Source organism: Hesperophylax consimilis, chromosome 18 (assembly GCF_061612785.1).
Source record: "Hesperophylax consimilis isolate HC1 chromosome 18, BYU_Hcon_1.0, whole genome shotgun sequence".
Taxonomy (NCBI): Eukaryota; Metazoa; Arthropoda; class Insecta; order Trichoptera; family Limnephilidae; genus Hesperophylax; species Hesperophylax consimilis.
This window is the reverse complement of record NC_142853.1, coordinates 33,605,681-33,621,313: the sequence shown is the minus strand read 5'-3', so window position 1 is coordinate 33,621,313 and position 15,633 is coordinate 33,605,681. Positions and strand designations below refer to the sequence as shown.

Below are 15,633 nucleotides of genomic sequence, written 5' to 3'. Positions count from 1 at the left end.
TTTGCACGCCGAACTGTCACATTATTAAATATATTAGTTTTACAAATGAATACTATATTGTCCTCCACGCTAGGAGTTCACCTGTGTTGTGGAGGACTTTTTCAATTGTAAAGTTATATAATAGTAAACAATACAGTGGAGTTAGTTACACAGAGAAACAATAAAAATTAAAATAGATTTTAACAAAAACAAATGACGAAATTAAATATTAAAATTGAATATTAAAAGGATTATAGCCAGTTCCATATGTGTATTTTTTATTCTGTAAGATTAGATGTTTTATATTGTGTTGGAAGTGAATTGTATAGTTTTATTGCCTGGAATCTGTAGTGTTTTTGTCCAAAGGATGTGTTGGTTTTTGGTATAAGTAGTTGGTGTGCATGCCTTGTTCTGGTATTGCGTGAAATTTGTGAAGTTTTAAATGTGTTTAGGTTCTTGTAAAGGAAAGTTAGTATTTGTTTTGAATCTTCAACACTGGGAACATTGAAACACAAATAATTAGAAATACCAATATTAAAACTGGTATTTAATAAAAAAACATTTATTTACGTTCGTAAATTAGCGTTTTTAGTTATTAAAGCTATCAGTTCTAATCTACGAGAACAATGACCAATTTACCGACTTAACAAGTTTTCCAAATTTATTAATTGATCAGTTTATCGAATTACCAAATTACTACTATCAAATTAACCAAATCATTAATTTAAAAAAAAAAATTAAATCTTTTACATTTTACCAATTTACAGTTTTTTTAAGTTTAGCAAAACAATGGCACTTTTAACAAGATTTAGTTTGACACCCCTGATTTCTTATCATGCAGCCAAATAATCTTTCGATTATAATAATCCGGCGATACATGATCGATCGTGAACAAACGAAGGAATTGCTCAGTGATCAGAACTACTTTTGGGCATTACCACGTAAGTTTTTTAACTCTTAATAAATTGTAATCCTGCCACAAACTCATTCATAGAGAATTTATAGTCGTTATATTAGTCTTTAGACCGTTTCGTACGCCACATAACTATTATGGCCATTGCCGAAAAATGGTTCGAAATCCCGCTTGTGGTTGCGTCGTTCAGTGATCAAACGATACCCACTTGTAATCTCTATCATATGTGCCCAGCAGTGACAAAAATGAGTTTATAGTTAAAAACAAGAATTTGATCAATCAGTTTCTTTACTTCAATATTTGAGATTACAATTTTTGTATAATTACTTTCACTTATGTTTTTGAAATCCTAATGTACTAACCGTTTTTTCTCATGTCTATACGCAGTATAACATTTGGAATCGGGTCGTTAATACAAGTGAAAAAACCTCGTCCAAAAGTGTGTTCTGTTTTATTTTGCGAAGTTCAGGAACAAATCTTTTAATGTTTTATGATCATTTTCTAAAAAACCTAGTTTACGACATTATACAATATAACCATAACCAAAAAGAGGTCCATAAGAAGGAGATGTTGAACTTTACATCGTATATATTAATATCACTGACCTTAACGAGAGCAATGAGAAAATTAATATCAGGATTCGTGAGACAAAAAGACGATACAGCTTTCCGTCGGAGAGATTATTGATAGAATAAGAGCAAAAATTCTTCTAATATTCACAATATTTGGCAAAGTTAGTCAGGGAGAGAGGAATTATACGAACGCGTGATTTTCTGGTTGAAGGAAGAATTCTCTTCCAGGCGTGTTCTTACAATATGGTTATAAGAAGTCTATAACTTTTTGTTTGTTTTTATTGTAGATAAAAGAAAATTACATTTTACTAGAAATAACTAATACATTACCATAAATACATTACATAAAGATATTTTTCAATTTCATTGTTTCGTTGATACAGCATAAAAGTGAACTTTTTTTTTTAAATGTACCTACACTTTTTTCATTACTTAACAATAATAACATACCTCAATCACAAAATCAATGTTAGGCAAGATAATATTCTTATTTTACTACATCAAAACTATTTACTCCAGATATCTTATAGTGTTAGCTATCATATATTTATTATTTTATAAACAAATTATTATTTCTTATCCAAAAGTACCACAAAATCGCTGACAGCCCTGAATTATTAAAGCCAAATTGCTATACTTTCCCAGCTATTCCAAGAAGAATTTTGAAGATAAGAATAATCTCACTACCAATTACTCTAATGTAATATTTTGCTAGATTATACAAATTATCAAGTCGTCATTTTATACATATTAATATTCTGATCAAATAAAATATTCTCTGTTATCATAACATTCTCTACCTTAATAGAATTTATTTTATATTAATTACTATTCATTATCATAAAGACCTCATACCTGGATTTATGTTAGGTCTTTTACAAACCTAGTATTCATTCAACTATTACTACTCTAGTAGATATTTCTTTAAATTATGTATTGTCTCACTGCAATTCTATTAACAACTGTATCATTTGCAATAATATTTTTGTGTACACATTACTTGTTCTGTAATTTATTACTAATATTCTCCTGTGTAGCACTGTATGCTTATTATCTGACATATAACTTCATTGTAAAAGCCATTTTATGGCGTTTAAATAAATATATATACCAAAAATAAACAACCAGATTCACGTACATCGCCATCTTTGCTTCGCTTCCGCTGTTTTCACTCCCGCCGGTAAACCTGCCAAAGCACAAGTAACTATTTAACAACATGATTTTGCATTACTTCTTTGTGCTTCGCCTTAAGTCTTGTAATAATAATAAATTCAAGTTTTTCACTGTTCGAACAACGCGCAACGTTATACTTACACCGCGATTATAACTACTCTAGGGATGGAGGCTAAAAGTACATACTATAATAATATATTTAATAGAAGAATCATTGTTCAAGCAAAGTTTCCACTTATTGGGAATATTGTATTGTAGGAAGAATTCAAACAGATGAGGTTGTATGGGAATTTTCATTTTTCTTTTGAAAATATAAAGTTTTATGCAGATATCATTTGAAAGTTGCTTGTTAGTTGAAATTCCCGAAAAATAGTACTAAATGAATTCCTAAGCGTTATTAATTTTTAACGTTGACGTATTTTCCGGGCTGGCAGAAACAATATAACTCCATACAACTCTGTCTCGTCAAACACCTCATACTTCATAGTAAATATTTTTATACAATTATGCGTAAGGGTTCCAACTGCTCCCAATCGCCAAAGGAGCCCTCTAGGCTATGGTATCCGCAATTGGGTGAAGTTGATGTTGTGAGACTAAGGGTAGTGTGGAGGGGAAAGAGACGGGGTAGTGGAAGATGAGGAAGTACCTGGCAAACATGGCTAAAGCCATTTCAAACAAAGGTTCTACTCTTTCACCGGGCAATTCCGAGACCATCGCTATTCTGGAACGTGCCACAAATACATTATATATTATTTTTAACGAAATACTTGTGAAAGAACACAAAATAATTGATCCCTCAACCTTTGGATTCGTAATCGAGTACCTTCCCCTCGACCACGGAGGGTGTCAAATTTACTCACATATTCTATTATACTAACCTATTGCTATTATGTTTTTTTGACAAGACCCGACCGCTCGTTTTTTAGAATTTTATTTCTTAATTTTATTTTTGTAATTTATACATTTAAGGTTGCAAATTACTAATTAATTTTTACATGCATACTATATTTTCTCTTGCTTGATGTGGTTCTTACACAACATCTTGAAACTTCCAATTAGAATCTGCCACACCTTTTACTCACAATAAATACATATATTTTATTTCACCTGTATTTTTCATTTTTATTAACAATTAGATTTAGCTATCATCTACTAAATTTATGTAATTTTTTGGTTGTTTTGTAGGTTCCGGACAAATAGAAGTAAAAAAGAAGAAGAATAGTAAATCTCACTTAAGTCCCTAAAATGGTGTTACCATTCTTACCAAAACAAGATAAAGAAACAGATTAAGTATTGGGACCTGATGAAGAAAACTCTCCTGGCAATATGGTAAGTAAATACACAATAATTCACATGGAAATCATTCTCCAGATGGATTATGGTAGAAGTTGTGATGTTTCAGTTGGTTTTGGTGGTGGTTGTTGTGATAATTGTTAGATGGTTGGGGTTATGGTTTTTTGGTGGATAATTCAATGGTTTGGTAGTTGTAAGCGCAATAAGCTAATATTAATAATTTTGTAAAATAAGACAAATTATTTAAGCCGTCAAAAAAGAGTATTATTTGTATTTCAAGATGGTAGATAAAATCACAGTGTGTTCGTAAATGAAAGTATAAGTGCAGTAATTTTGACGTAGGAACTGTAAATTTGCTTAATCGGAATACTGTGTCATTACTTACCGAGAGCGGTTAAATTGCGAGAACATCAAAAACAATATATTTTTTTAACTAAAAACTAGAATTTTTTGTTTTTTTGGTAAAACATGAAAGATTCGATGCTTAATAACCTGAGAAAGACTTCTTAAATAAGACTCGATTCATTTTTGCTAAGTCTGTAGTTGTTTTAGTTACGACGCACAATGGGCCGCATACCTTGAAAGTTGGCACCAAATCAGTGGTTATAATTACATCAAACGTTTATTAATTCTTAGTTCAATACGGATAAATTAAGAAAAAAATGTTAGGAATGTCTAACATATTTAGTACAAAAATTTAACTTATTGAAAAATACAATAGAAATTGAGTTACTCAAAATGCTCACTTCATTCCACGAGCCATTTTTTCGAGAAATTTATTTACAACATAACTAAACGCCTAAATGCAAGACACCGAGATAGCATTTATGTTTTTACAAAAAGATTTCGATGATAAGTATTCTCGCCTTCAATATTTTTTTATTGAAAGTACCGCTCCTATATTGCATTAAATCAAATATATTTTTTTGCAATATCAATTATCACTTTAAAATAACCTAATTTATTTACAACAATATAAGACATAACTGCTTTAAATTGTGACAATATGCTGTCGTCATTACTACTTAGTAACGCTATCGGGTCTTGTAATAACTCTTTCGTACCGTACTTATTGTTTGAAAAAAGATAGATTTCAGAGCTTTTTCCTCCCTATTTAGACAAAATTTCAATGGGTATTTTACGTTTTTCAGTTGGTGGCGTTATTGGCTCTAAGCGCTATTTTTTCATTTGATTTTAATTACACGTTCATTATTTGTATTTTGAAATGTTATTTTTGTGTTTTATCTCGACTTCTGCACCCATCACTTTAATTTTTTGAATTTCATAATAAAATGACATATTTTTTTACTAGGTTGTTAGAATCCTGTTCTTATTTCAAATTAAAGCCGCAAAAACTAAGTAACATAAAATTAATTTAGTCTTTTATTGCATTGTTCTTAACCAGATATCAGATCCACATTGATTTGCTTATGAAATCTTGATAGGTTATGATTTTTAAACTTAAATTTCAAACCAATCTCTTTCCGTCAATACCGCAATGGAGGCCACACACTTTTGGGGAATAATGAAAAAAAATTTGAACTTCAAAACTTTTCATTGTACCGAACACTTGAATTTCAGGAACCCAGCCAATTACCAATTAACAAGAAACGAGGGATAGTCTACATGTTTTTACAAAAAGATTTCAAGGGTAAGTATTCTCGCTCCCAACATTTATTAATTAACTTCGTTACAATAAAAGTAACACTCCTATGTTGCATTTGATCAATCATTTTTTTGAAAAATAATCACTTCAAAATGTTAATTTCATTTGTAAGTAAAAAAAATCCCAAATTTTCAATGTCATTACAATATCTCTTAGGCACGTTTTCACATTTTTTTATTAATCTTTGCACCATTTCGCATTATTGTTTTTCCAAATTGGCACAAAGGATAGCAAATAATTTTAAGCAATAATTACTCCCGAGTCAAAAATAAGCCGATGTAACTTAGTGGTTCAGAGCACCTGACCGGCAATCAGAAGGTGCTGGTTCGATTCCCGTCGGTTTATTTTTATTCGGGACATATTTTCAATTTGTATGGATATTTCTGGCGACTAATTATTGTTTATAATAATTTGTTTTCCTTTTATTCTATGCATAAGAAACCTTGTTTTATAAAAATAAATTTATCATTAAAAAAATAACTATTATTTTACAAGCAATAATTATTCACCTGAAACACTCATCCACATTGAAAAATCTCCTGATAAAAGATACATGACGCCAACGGGACTCGAACCCGTGTCCCTTCGATTTCCGGTCGACAGCTCTGACCACTGAGCTATGGCGGCTTATCTCTTACCCGCGAAATGATTCAATATATAATTTCGCGGGTAAGAGATAAGCCGCCATAGCTCAGTGGTCAGAGCTGTCGACCGGAAATCGAAGGGATACGGGTTCGAGTCCCGTTGGCGTCATGTATCTTTTATTAGGAGATTTTTCAATGTGGATGAGTGTTTCAGGTGAATAATTATTGCTCGTAAAATAATTGTTACCCTTTGTGCTATGCATAAAAAACCTTGTCTTAAAACATTAGTTTACCAAAAAAATAATAAAAAATAACTATTTTCTTAGAGAGGCTGTTATTTTAATTTGTATTTTTTTTAATATGTGCTAAAGAGATCTTGGGTACTGATGAAATTAGTAATAAAAAAGATAAGAATTCATCATTACAATGAACTCACAATAAGAACAGTATTATAATAATAAAAATTTAGATAGTATTAGGAAATTTAAATAAAATATTATTATTTACTTGGTCGATTTTTGATTTAATAATATGTACCGATTATCTGTTACATCATCATGTTTTACATAATTATATTAAAAACTGTTTATTAACTGTTTTAGATTATGTGTCGAGAAAAATAGAAGACATCGAGGCAGATGTTCTGAACATTACAACGTGTTTCCAGAATTATGGTTTTGATGTGTCTCCACCAAACATCAATTGTAAAAAGGATGAAATACTAAATATATTAATTGAGGGTACGATACATACAAAATCTTTTTTGCCAGTTTCCTTGTTCCCTTTTTAGCATAAACTTCCAATTTGAAGTAACTTGATATGAGATATATTCACTGAACTGCCCCGGAGACCGTAAAGGCGGGGCTATTTAATCAGTCCGTCATGATTCATGTCATTTTGGTTGATTTCAGCACGGGAACATATTATAGAGAGTGAGTACGAGTGTGTAGTGGTGTTTGTAGTTACGCACTCCCCAGAAGCAGGACAACTTCTATGTAACGGTGATATAGTTAATGATGAAGACATTATTAAACTGATGAAAGATGAAGAACTTAGCAGTGTGGATAAGTTGCTCGTTTTTCAGGTAGGTACTTCATTTCCCAAACCTTTCTAGTTAAAATTTGGATTAGAACTACAAAAATAATTTTTTTCTTACTTCATTGTTTGTCTGATATTATTTATTCTTATCAGTTCTAATTTTGAAAATTTAATGTTCATTGCAAATGAATAGTTTTACGCATTTCGCAGGAATACGCAATAACTTAATGTATGTTTAATGTGGAATATAATTTTTTTAAATGTTTATTTGTAGTGTGTAGTTACCTACGGGTGTTTATTCACCTCCACTTAAATTTGAATCCTTTTTCTTTAAATTAGTTACTCGTCTTTTTATGTTTGTTCTGCATTACTGGCAAAATTGTAATTATTATCGCAAAATTTTTCCAGGCTTTTCAGTGCTGATCCTTAAGGCCAATGAATTCAGTTAAATAAGGTACTTTATTATTTCAGGCATCCCAAGCAACTGAGGTTTCTAAAGAAGAGTCAGGGTCAGAAGAGGACGCTTTACCATATGATTTTGTTCGTTATCCTATTGAGGCCAATTTTTTCATCATTAAGAGTTCATTTGAACGCAATACAAGAGAAAATGGATCTTTTTTCTTAAAAGTGTTTTGCAAATTTTTTGAGAATATTGGAAGTCAATCCTTATTCAATGTTATGGTTGAAGTCCTTGGTGAGCTAAAAGCTAGTATTTTTCCCCCGCACGAAAAACCACGAAATAATATACTGCCTGAAGTAACTAGCACTTTAATAAGTCCTAGTACTTTTATCACTCCGAAGAATTCATCCCGTTACGAAGAAAAAGATTTATTAGGAAAACTTATTGTTTTTAACTATAATCACACATCTCACAAATTAGGATCCGGTAAGTACTCAATTAAAATAATAATTTATTGTAATTGAGTTAATGAGTAAAACCTCAAATTGTAATTTATAATTACTGAAGACAATATTAATCTTAAACGAAAATTTGAAACAAAAGTTATTTTTATTAAATGAAGATAATGTTGTTAGTATTTATTCGAAGTATAAAACAGTTGAATATGACCAAAGGAAATAGTTTCGGGTTACCTCAGTTGGTAGAGCGGAGTCCCAGTAAGGCGAAGGTCCTGGGTTCCAGTCCTAGATGTGACCGTATCTTTTTCTGTTTCAAATTCAGACTTTTGTTATACATTTTCCAGTACCACCCACACAGCTGACATAGATGACATAGGCCCTGAAGGATTTTTTACCTCTGAACCTTCTTTACAGAGCCAATGTAAAAAACATTTTAACATAATAGAAAACTAGACAAACGTCAATTCCCCAACTCCAAAATGTTATAAAACAATGGGGCAAACTGAATATAAATATCTACTACCCGAAAGTATCGTAAATATAAACAGCATTAAATATTCTAAACTTCATCGTAAAAAGCTCACTGGGAAATATAATTTTAATACTTTGATAACATTTTCATTTTAATCAATAATTATTTACTCGAAATACCTATATACATTGAAAAAATACATTGCCGGTCAGGTGCTCTACCAAATGTGCTTATTTGGCATATATTCAATAATTGAATATCTTGGGATTTGGTAGTGAGACAATGGAAGATAGTGGTTGTGATGTCACAGCGTTTATTTGAGTGAGTCAGTAGCGCAGTTGTGAGATGACTCCGGACCGACGACGATTACACCAGGTGTAAGCGGCAATGAGGGCGGCGGAGTGGTCCAGACGGTAGAGTCAATGGGTCGATACTGTGGGGATGTGTTCAGCACTGACGTCTTCCGGCTAATTCAGTGTGAAACAGGATAGCCGAAGGTATGATGGACCTGGTCGGTAGATGTGTGGGAGATGCAGGCCGGTAACGATGTCGCGGGTCCAAGGCCTCTACGTCTCGACGCACCCGTTTAGTAGGTGCGCCGAATGCTAGCACCATATCAGTTCTAGCTACGATTCGTTTGCATGGGCCAACATTCCCGAATATTCTTATAGCATCGCTACAGACATATAAAAATATTATGAAGAACAAAATAACACATCCTCCATACATAAAAGCCTTGATTTAATATGGGAGTACATCCTATGTATCCTGCGATTAATGTTATGTGATTGTTATATAATTTTAGATTAAAAATATTTTAATGATTGTTAAGTATATAATTTTAGATTAAAAATATTTAAAAAGTCCATAATTTGTCTCGTCACAATTTGATAATGTCTTCGGAAGGCGAATCAGTTGTCACGTAAAATAATAATGTCCAACATTAATTAATTACTATAATAATAATTACACAGTAGAAATTATTTATAATTAAACACAAAAAAAAATTACATAAAAAACTTTAACTTTATTATGTATTGCATTGATAACAAATACATAAAGGGTTAAATTTATTGTAGATTTATATATTTTTTTTCTTATTCTAGATAAATCATACAGAGAAGGAACAGAGCACGATGTTGCAGCTATTGCAAGTATCTTTCCACTTATCGGTTTCGAAGTTAAAGTCCATCATGATTTAACAGCAGACGACGTACGAGAAACTCTGAAGAGAGGTAAGTTAATTCCGCAAACATCACCTACATAGGTACCTACTCCACCAAACTCTGAGGTGGCGCTGTTGTTCCACAAACTCATTCCATCATAAGCACCCTTCCATGACCTCCGAGTGATTCCTGACCACACATTCAAATGCCGTTATAATTAAAATTATTAATTGGTTGAGCGTAGCAATTTCCCGTTTCAACATGGACTATACAAGGGTGTATTGCATTTGAATCTGTTTGTTTCATTCCTGCCGACAGCCGTAAGCCGCAGTTGCCGATGAGCGAGATCAAATAAATCATTTCCCTGTGTATAAGTAGCTACTCTGGGGAAAATACTAATGGTAGATAATAATGTACTTTTTATATTACTGTTAAGTATTTTCTGTGTGTACGGATGACCAAGTAGCTCCGATAGAAAAAATTATATACTTATTAGACCTAGTACAAGAATTGCGAACATCTTTCTACTTAACAGTTTGTATGATAGACCAAACCACCAACGCTAAATTCAATTTATACTGTTTAATTGACCACTTTATAACCACTCGGTATTGCCAGAGTCAACCTCTTTCATTTTTCTACATCATACCCTCTTTAAATTAGAGGTACTCTAAATAAACAATAATATCTAAATATTTCTCATTAGATAGGTACACAATATAATTAATTTCAAAATTTTATCGCGTTTCTCCTTTTCTTGTTCTCCTCTTTCCTTCTCCCTTTCGGATATGTGGAGAGTTCCTGATTTCGGTCGTAACCGCCCATCCACGGCTTGGACCTGAAACATGGAAAATTCAGATTTGAGATACCTCAGAGATTCAACTCGCCCAAATCCGGTTCCTTTGTCTTTGAAGCTTGGGCCATTTCCTCCATCCCAAGAAACATGTAATTCTTTTCAATTGATCCGAAAGTCTTTTCCAAACAATGTTTGAGTTATTTTTTTTAACCTTATAAATTTTATTACCTCTTTTGTTAACAATTACGATGTAGAAAGATGTAAAAACTCTTGTCATTACTTTCTGACCAATATTAAAATATACTTTTTGGCAAACCTTTAAAATTCTTTATAATTTTCCCCGATTGTGGAGAAACTCCATTATTCTTTTCTTCGACGATATTTGTAGCAATAAACCAATCGAAAACTGATATGATTTTTCTTCCGATTAGTAATAAATCTGGTTTATGTGTTATGTTGGTTTTTTTTAAATGTATCAGTTATATTTTTTATGACAATTTCATGTAATAGAATATTTTTATTGTAAAATGGGGGCTTTTTTATGGTAGCATGGAAAAGTATTCAGTTAGGCCCACATTATCATATAATGTTTGAAAAATCATAGTTTTATTAAATCAATATAAAATTAAAACAAAATAAACATCAAAATCTAAAAGTTTATTATCAACATTAACATTAAAGTGCGTGATTCACCGTAGTTTTAAAAATGTTTAAAAATCCTACATTTTAGTTTTACCAATATACTAATCATTTAAAGACCACACTATGCAAAAACTAGCCACGTTATATGTAATCACCACAGACATATGAACTAATATTCAAATGTCTATGGTAATCACTAGACATCGGATTATATGCACTAACAAAGTGCCAAAATATGCATGCAAATATGCACTAAAAAGGCCGAAATATGCACTAAAAACTCTTGATTTGCCCAAAATATGCACAATGTACAATCAAAAAACCATTTATATTTTTATATATTTTAATTAAAGACCGTACAAAAACAGCGAAATATTCTTAAAATTATGCATAGTTTTTGTGACAATATACAACTAAGTATTTTTACAAATTTTCGAGCTCAAATTTGTGACGTTTGTCACCCAGTATTAATTTGTACGCCGAAAACGACCTCTCTACGTCAACTGACTTCATTGGACAAAATTTATAATTTGGCGCCATTTCTGGAGATATCTGTTTAGGCAGGGTATGACCTGTGCCGTTGATGTAGGCATTAATCTTCTTCATATCTTCAAGACTCGGGTTTGCAAAATAGAGTCTAACTTTTTACGAATCTTTTCTGATATTGAATTAGGAAGGGCGTTGGCGAGTTCGATCATTGTTTCCAGTATTTCTATTGATTTAATTAGAGGAAGGTTTTTTGTTTCCATTTTCTTTATGGTATCTGGTAACTTGTGGAAATGTGTTGAGATGAGGGCGATATTCTGTTTAATGGATGCGTCTTCAAATGCTAGCTTGCTTGAATGAATTGCAATGGCGTCAGAACTTTCAAATTGCCCAACTACCTACTTGTTTTACGGCCTCAAAATTTTCAGCATAGAATAATACTGCCTTTAGCCAAGTACCCCATCGAGTAATTATGGGTTCTGGCGGCAATGCTAGATTTGGCAATTCTTCTTTATAAGACTGCACACGCGACGGTGCTTTTAAAAACACTTTTTTTGTAGAGGAAATCAGTTTATTAACATTCCCATACTCTTGCCTTATCTCTTCTGCAAGGCGATGAAACCCGTGAGCTAAGCAGGTAATGTGTAGTAAATTTGGATAAAAAGTTTGCAAGGCTTGGCCAGCTTTCAGATAGAGTAACGAAGCGCGTAGGCGACTGAATCGGTATAGCTTTTGTAAGGTGATTTATGCATAACAATACCTAATCCCTACCGCGTTTCAGTCAGTCAGCCACCACGCTCGTGCCCTACGCGTCATCGTCACCTAGCTCCCTATACGTAGATGATACCTCCCGCTATTAAACGAAGTATGCACGATTTGGGAAAAAAGGCTGAAATATGCATTAACGTCGTAATTAGAGACTTATATGCATTTGCATATGCAAATATGCAAATGCATATAATCCGATGTCTAAATCACCAATCGGGAGTCGAGATTCTCAATCAAGGAGTGATGCTTTTACCGGCCCTCCTTGTTTTCTATGAAAAAAGATGCGTTATGGTATTAATTCATGGGAATATCAATTGCGACTTTATTTATCAAAAGATTCTGAGTATGACTACAGAAATAAGAAGAATAAACTCCTCTAATTGTTATCAAAAGAAACTACACGAGATTATGTCACTAACAATTATAAATAAGCTAAACAAATCGGGGGACCCAAGTGATCCCCCTTCGTGATTTTTTTCTTTCCGGTACGTAAGGGTTTTTAAAAAATGTATTATATATTTTTTTTTATTATAGCGACTATTTTAACATTGTACATACAAAATATGATGTTAAATATATGTATACTAAGTTGTGTTTCTTAGTCCTTCTCATTAGGGTGACCTGTGCAGAGGCGGACTAAAGTTATTCATTTCTATTTTATTAGTTTTCTATGTTTTTTTTAATATTTTTTTCGGAGTTTTTTCATTAATTTCTTTCAGTCAGATTTTTATTCTTGATTCTTGATAATCATTCAAATTTTCTATTAGCATATTGAAGGAATTTCGTCGTCAAAAAAAATATAACTTCTTTGCCCGAATGAATGTTTTATGACCTGGGATATTTTTTATATCATTGTGATTTGGCCTTGATATTTTTGAATAGTGATGGAGTATTTTTGAATAGTTTCAATAATATATTATAACATATATTTGTTGTACATTTGGTGAATCAAAACAATTGAAAATTTCAATTGAAGGCGTTCTTATGGGAACTTTCAGTATGGTCTTTATGATTCCTTTTTGAATTGTGTTCAGGGTATATACCTACTTAGATACAGCAGATACACATCCAATAATTCCATATTCAATACGAGAATGAAATAATATTTTTTTTTCATGTCCTTTTTTATTTACCACATTTCTTAGATTTTTAAAGAAATATACCAGTTTTTCCGTGATACCTTTGATGTAGGTCCCATTGAAGATTTTCATCAATTACTACCTCGAGATATTTTATGCTTTGTGATTTTTTTATAATAGGGCGTTGCAGACTAAGTTAGTTGAGTAAAGATGAGTCTACGGGTGTTGTATTATCAATTTTACTAGAAGATTCAAGTACCTACTTGATCTACTACATTTGTAAAGAAGTTGTCAAAGTTTTCTGCAATGGCCGATTTGTCATTTATAATATTTTTATTTATTATAATCTCATTGACATCGTTTGATACTTTTTTTTTGTTCGTGAATTCGTTAATAATATTCCACGTTTTTTGGTATCATTTTTTGCATTATCAATTTGTTCACGATAGTACTTCATTTTACAATTTCTTATTTACCTATTTAGTAAATTTCTATACATTAAATATTTCGTTTTCATAAAAGGCATAATTCTTGTGTTATTTTTTGACAGGCTTTTTGATAATTTAACATTTATTTGTAAAGTTTATCTCTTTGTTCAATTGAGACTATTAGTCCTACAGTGATCCAAGGCTGAATTTTTCATAATTTCTCTTAGAGATAAAAAAATTATTTGTGCTCTTTTTGAAGTTTAATAAGCCTATGTTCAGCCACATCAAATGTTTCCGTCCAGTTTTCTTCTTGAATTAATATAACGGTATCGTCAGCAAAACTGTTTATGTTACCTTTAATTTTAAGGTTACTGATATCATTTATTTATTTTTATATTATTTAATTATTTATATTTTAAATGCATATTTACAGAACAAGAAAATCCAATAACAAAGATACATTATACAAATACACAATCATAATTGCCTAATTAGCGATTTAAATTTATTAATGCTCGGTGGAAAATGTCGATGTCAGAGGCTAGTGAGTTTAGAAGGACTCTCATTCTTTCGAGAGGCACTGCTAATGGTAAGTTAGTCCTACATCTCGGAAGAATGAATGGTTTGTGTCTACGCGCTCTTAGGAAGTTATCAGGGACGTAAAATAAAATTTTATTCAAAATTTCTGGATTGTTGATGTGACCGTTCAACAAGTTATATGCCATCCTCAGCAACGCAGCTTTCCGGCTGTTGACAAGACTATCGATACCTAGCATTCCGGAAAGGAAGGCTGATGGGTATAAATAGGGATAGTACCCGAAGTCTCTAAGATAAAGATAACGTAGAAACTTCTTTTGTACTTTCTCTACCATTGAAGTGTACGTTGCATCCCCGGGTCCCCATATTACTGAGCGACTTTCCAAAATACTACGTACTAGGCTAAAATATAGCAAGCGAACCACGGCAGAGCTGCAGAAATGCCTGAAGTTACATAGTACAAATCCAAGCATTCTCAAAGCCCTGCTGCATATCGTTTCAATATGAAGGTGAAATGTTAAGTGTGGGTCAAAGGTTATTCCCAGATCTTTCGGTTCAGAAATGTGTTTAAGAAAACATTGAGACATCCTATAGTTGAAGTAAATCACAATGTTTGCTCTAGTATAGCACAGTATGGCGCATTTTTAAAAGTTAAAACCTAATTTGTTAATTTCACTCCATACTACGATAGCAGTTATGTCTCTCTGGAGCTGTGCGCAGTTTTCTAAGGTCCGGATTCTGAAAAATAGCTTCAAGTCATCTGCAAATAACAAAAATTTCGCAAACTTTATGGCATGATGAATGTCATTAATAAAAAGGGAAAAAATTAAAGGACCAAGATTAGACCCTTGAGGAACCCCAGAGTTTGTGGGAAAGTACGTCGAGTTAGAGAAATACTATACGTTACGTATTGCTGTCTACTTGATAAATAGCTCACAAATAAATTAAAAATTTTTAACTAGAATCCAAAACGGTCTAATTTATTTAAGAGTATCAGCGGGTCTACGGTATCAAAAGCCTTTGCGAAGTCGTTGTATGATACGTCAACTTGGTTGTTACTGTCAAGAGCTTGAGATACATATTCCGTAAAGTCCATCAGATTTGACACAGTCGATCTGCCAGATCTAAAACCATGTTGTTCGTCTATTAAATAAGGTTCTACTTGGGCGTAGATATATTTATG

At 32.1% G+C, this 15,633-nt stretch overlaps 1 protein-coding gene across 1 annotated transcript in view; it reads left to right on the top strand.

Moving 5' to 3' along the window:
* Positions 1-880: 880 nt before the first annotated feature.
* Positions 881-15,633, top strand: part of LOC149415695 (caspase-7-like) — a 32,886-nt gene continuing 18,133 nt past the window's right edge. Inside the window, exons 1-7 of the mRNA XM_089642530.1 lie at positions 881-920; positions 3,823-3,966; positions 5,512-5,581; positions 6,783-6,920; positions 7,092-7,264; positions 7,690-8,104; positions 9,655-9,783. Of these exons, the coding sequence (XP_089498656.1) occupies positions 3,964-3,966; positions 5,512-5,581; positions 6,783-6,920; positions 7,092-7,264; positions 7,690-8,104; positions 9,655-9,783 (928 nt within the window). The 5' untranslated portion in view covers positions 881-920; positions 3,823-3,963. The remainder of the gene's footprint in view (positions 921-3,822; positions 3,967-5,511; positions 5,582-6,782; positions 6,921-7,091; positions 7,265-7,689; positions 8,105-9,654; positions 9,784-15,633) is intronic.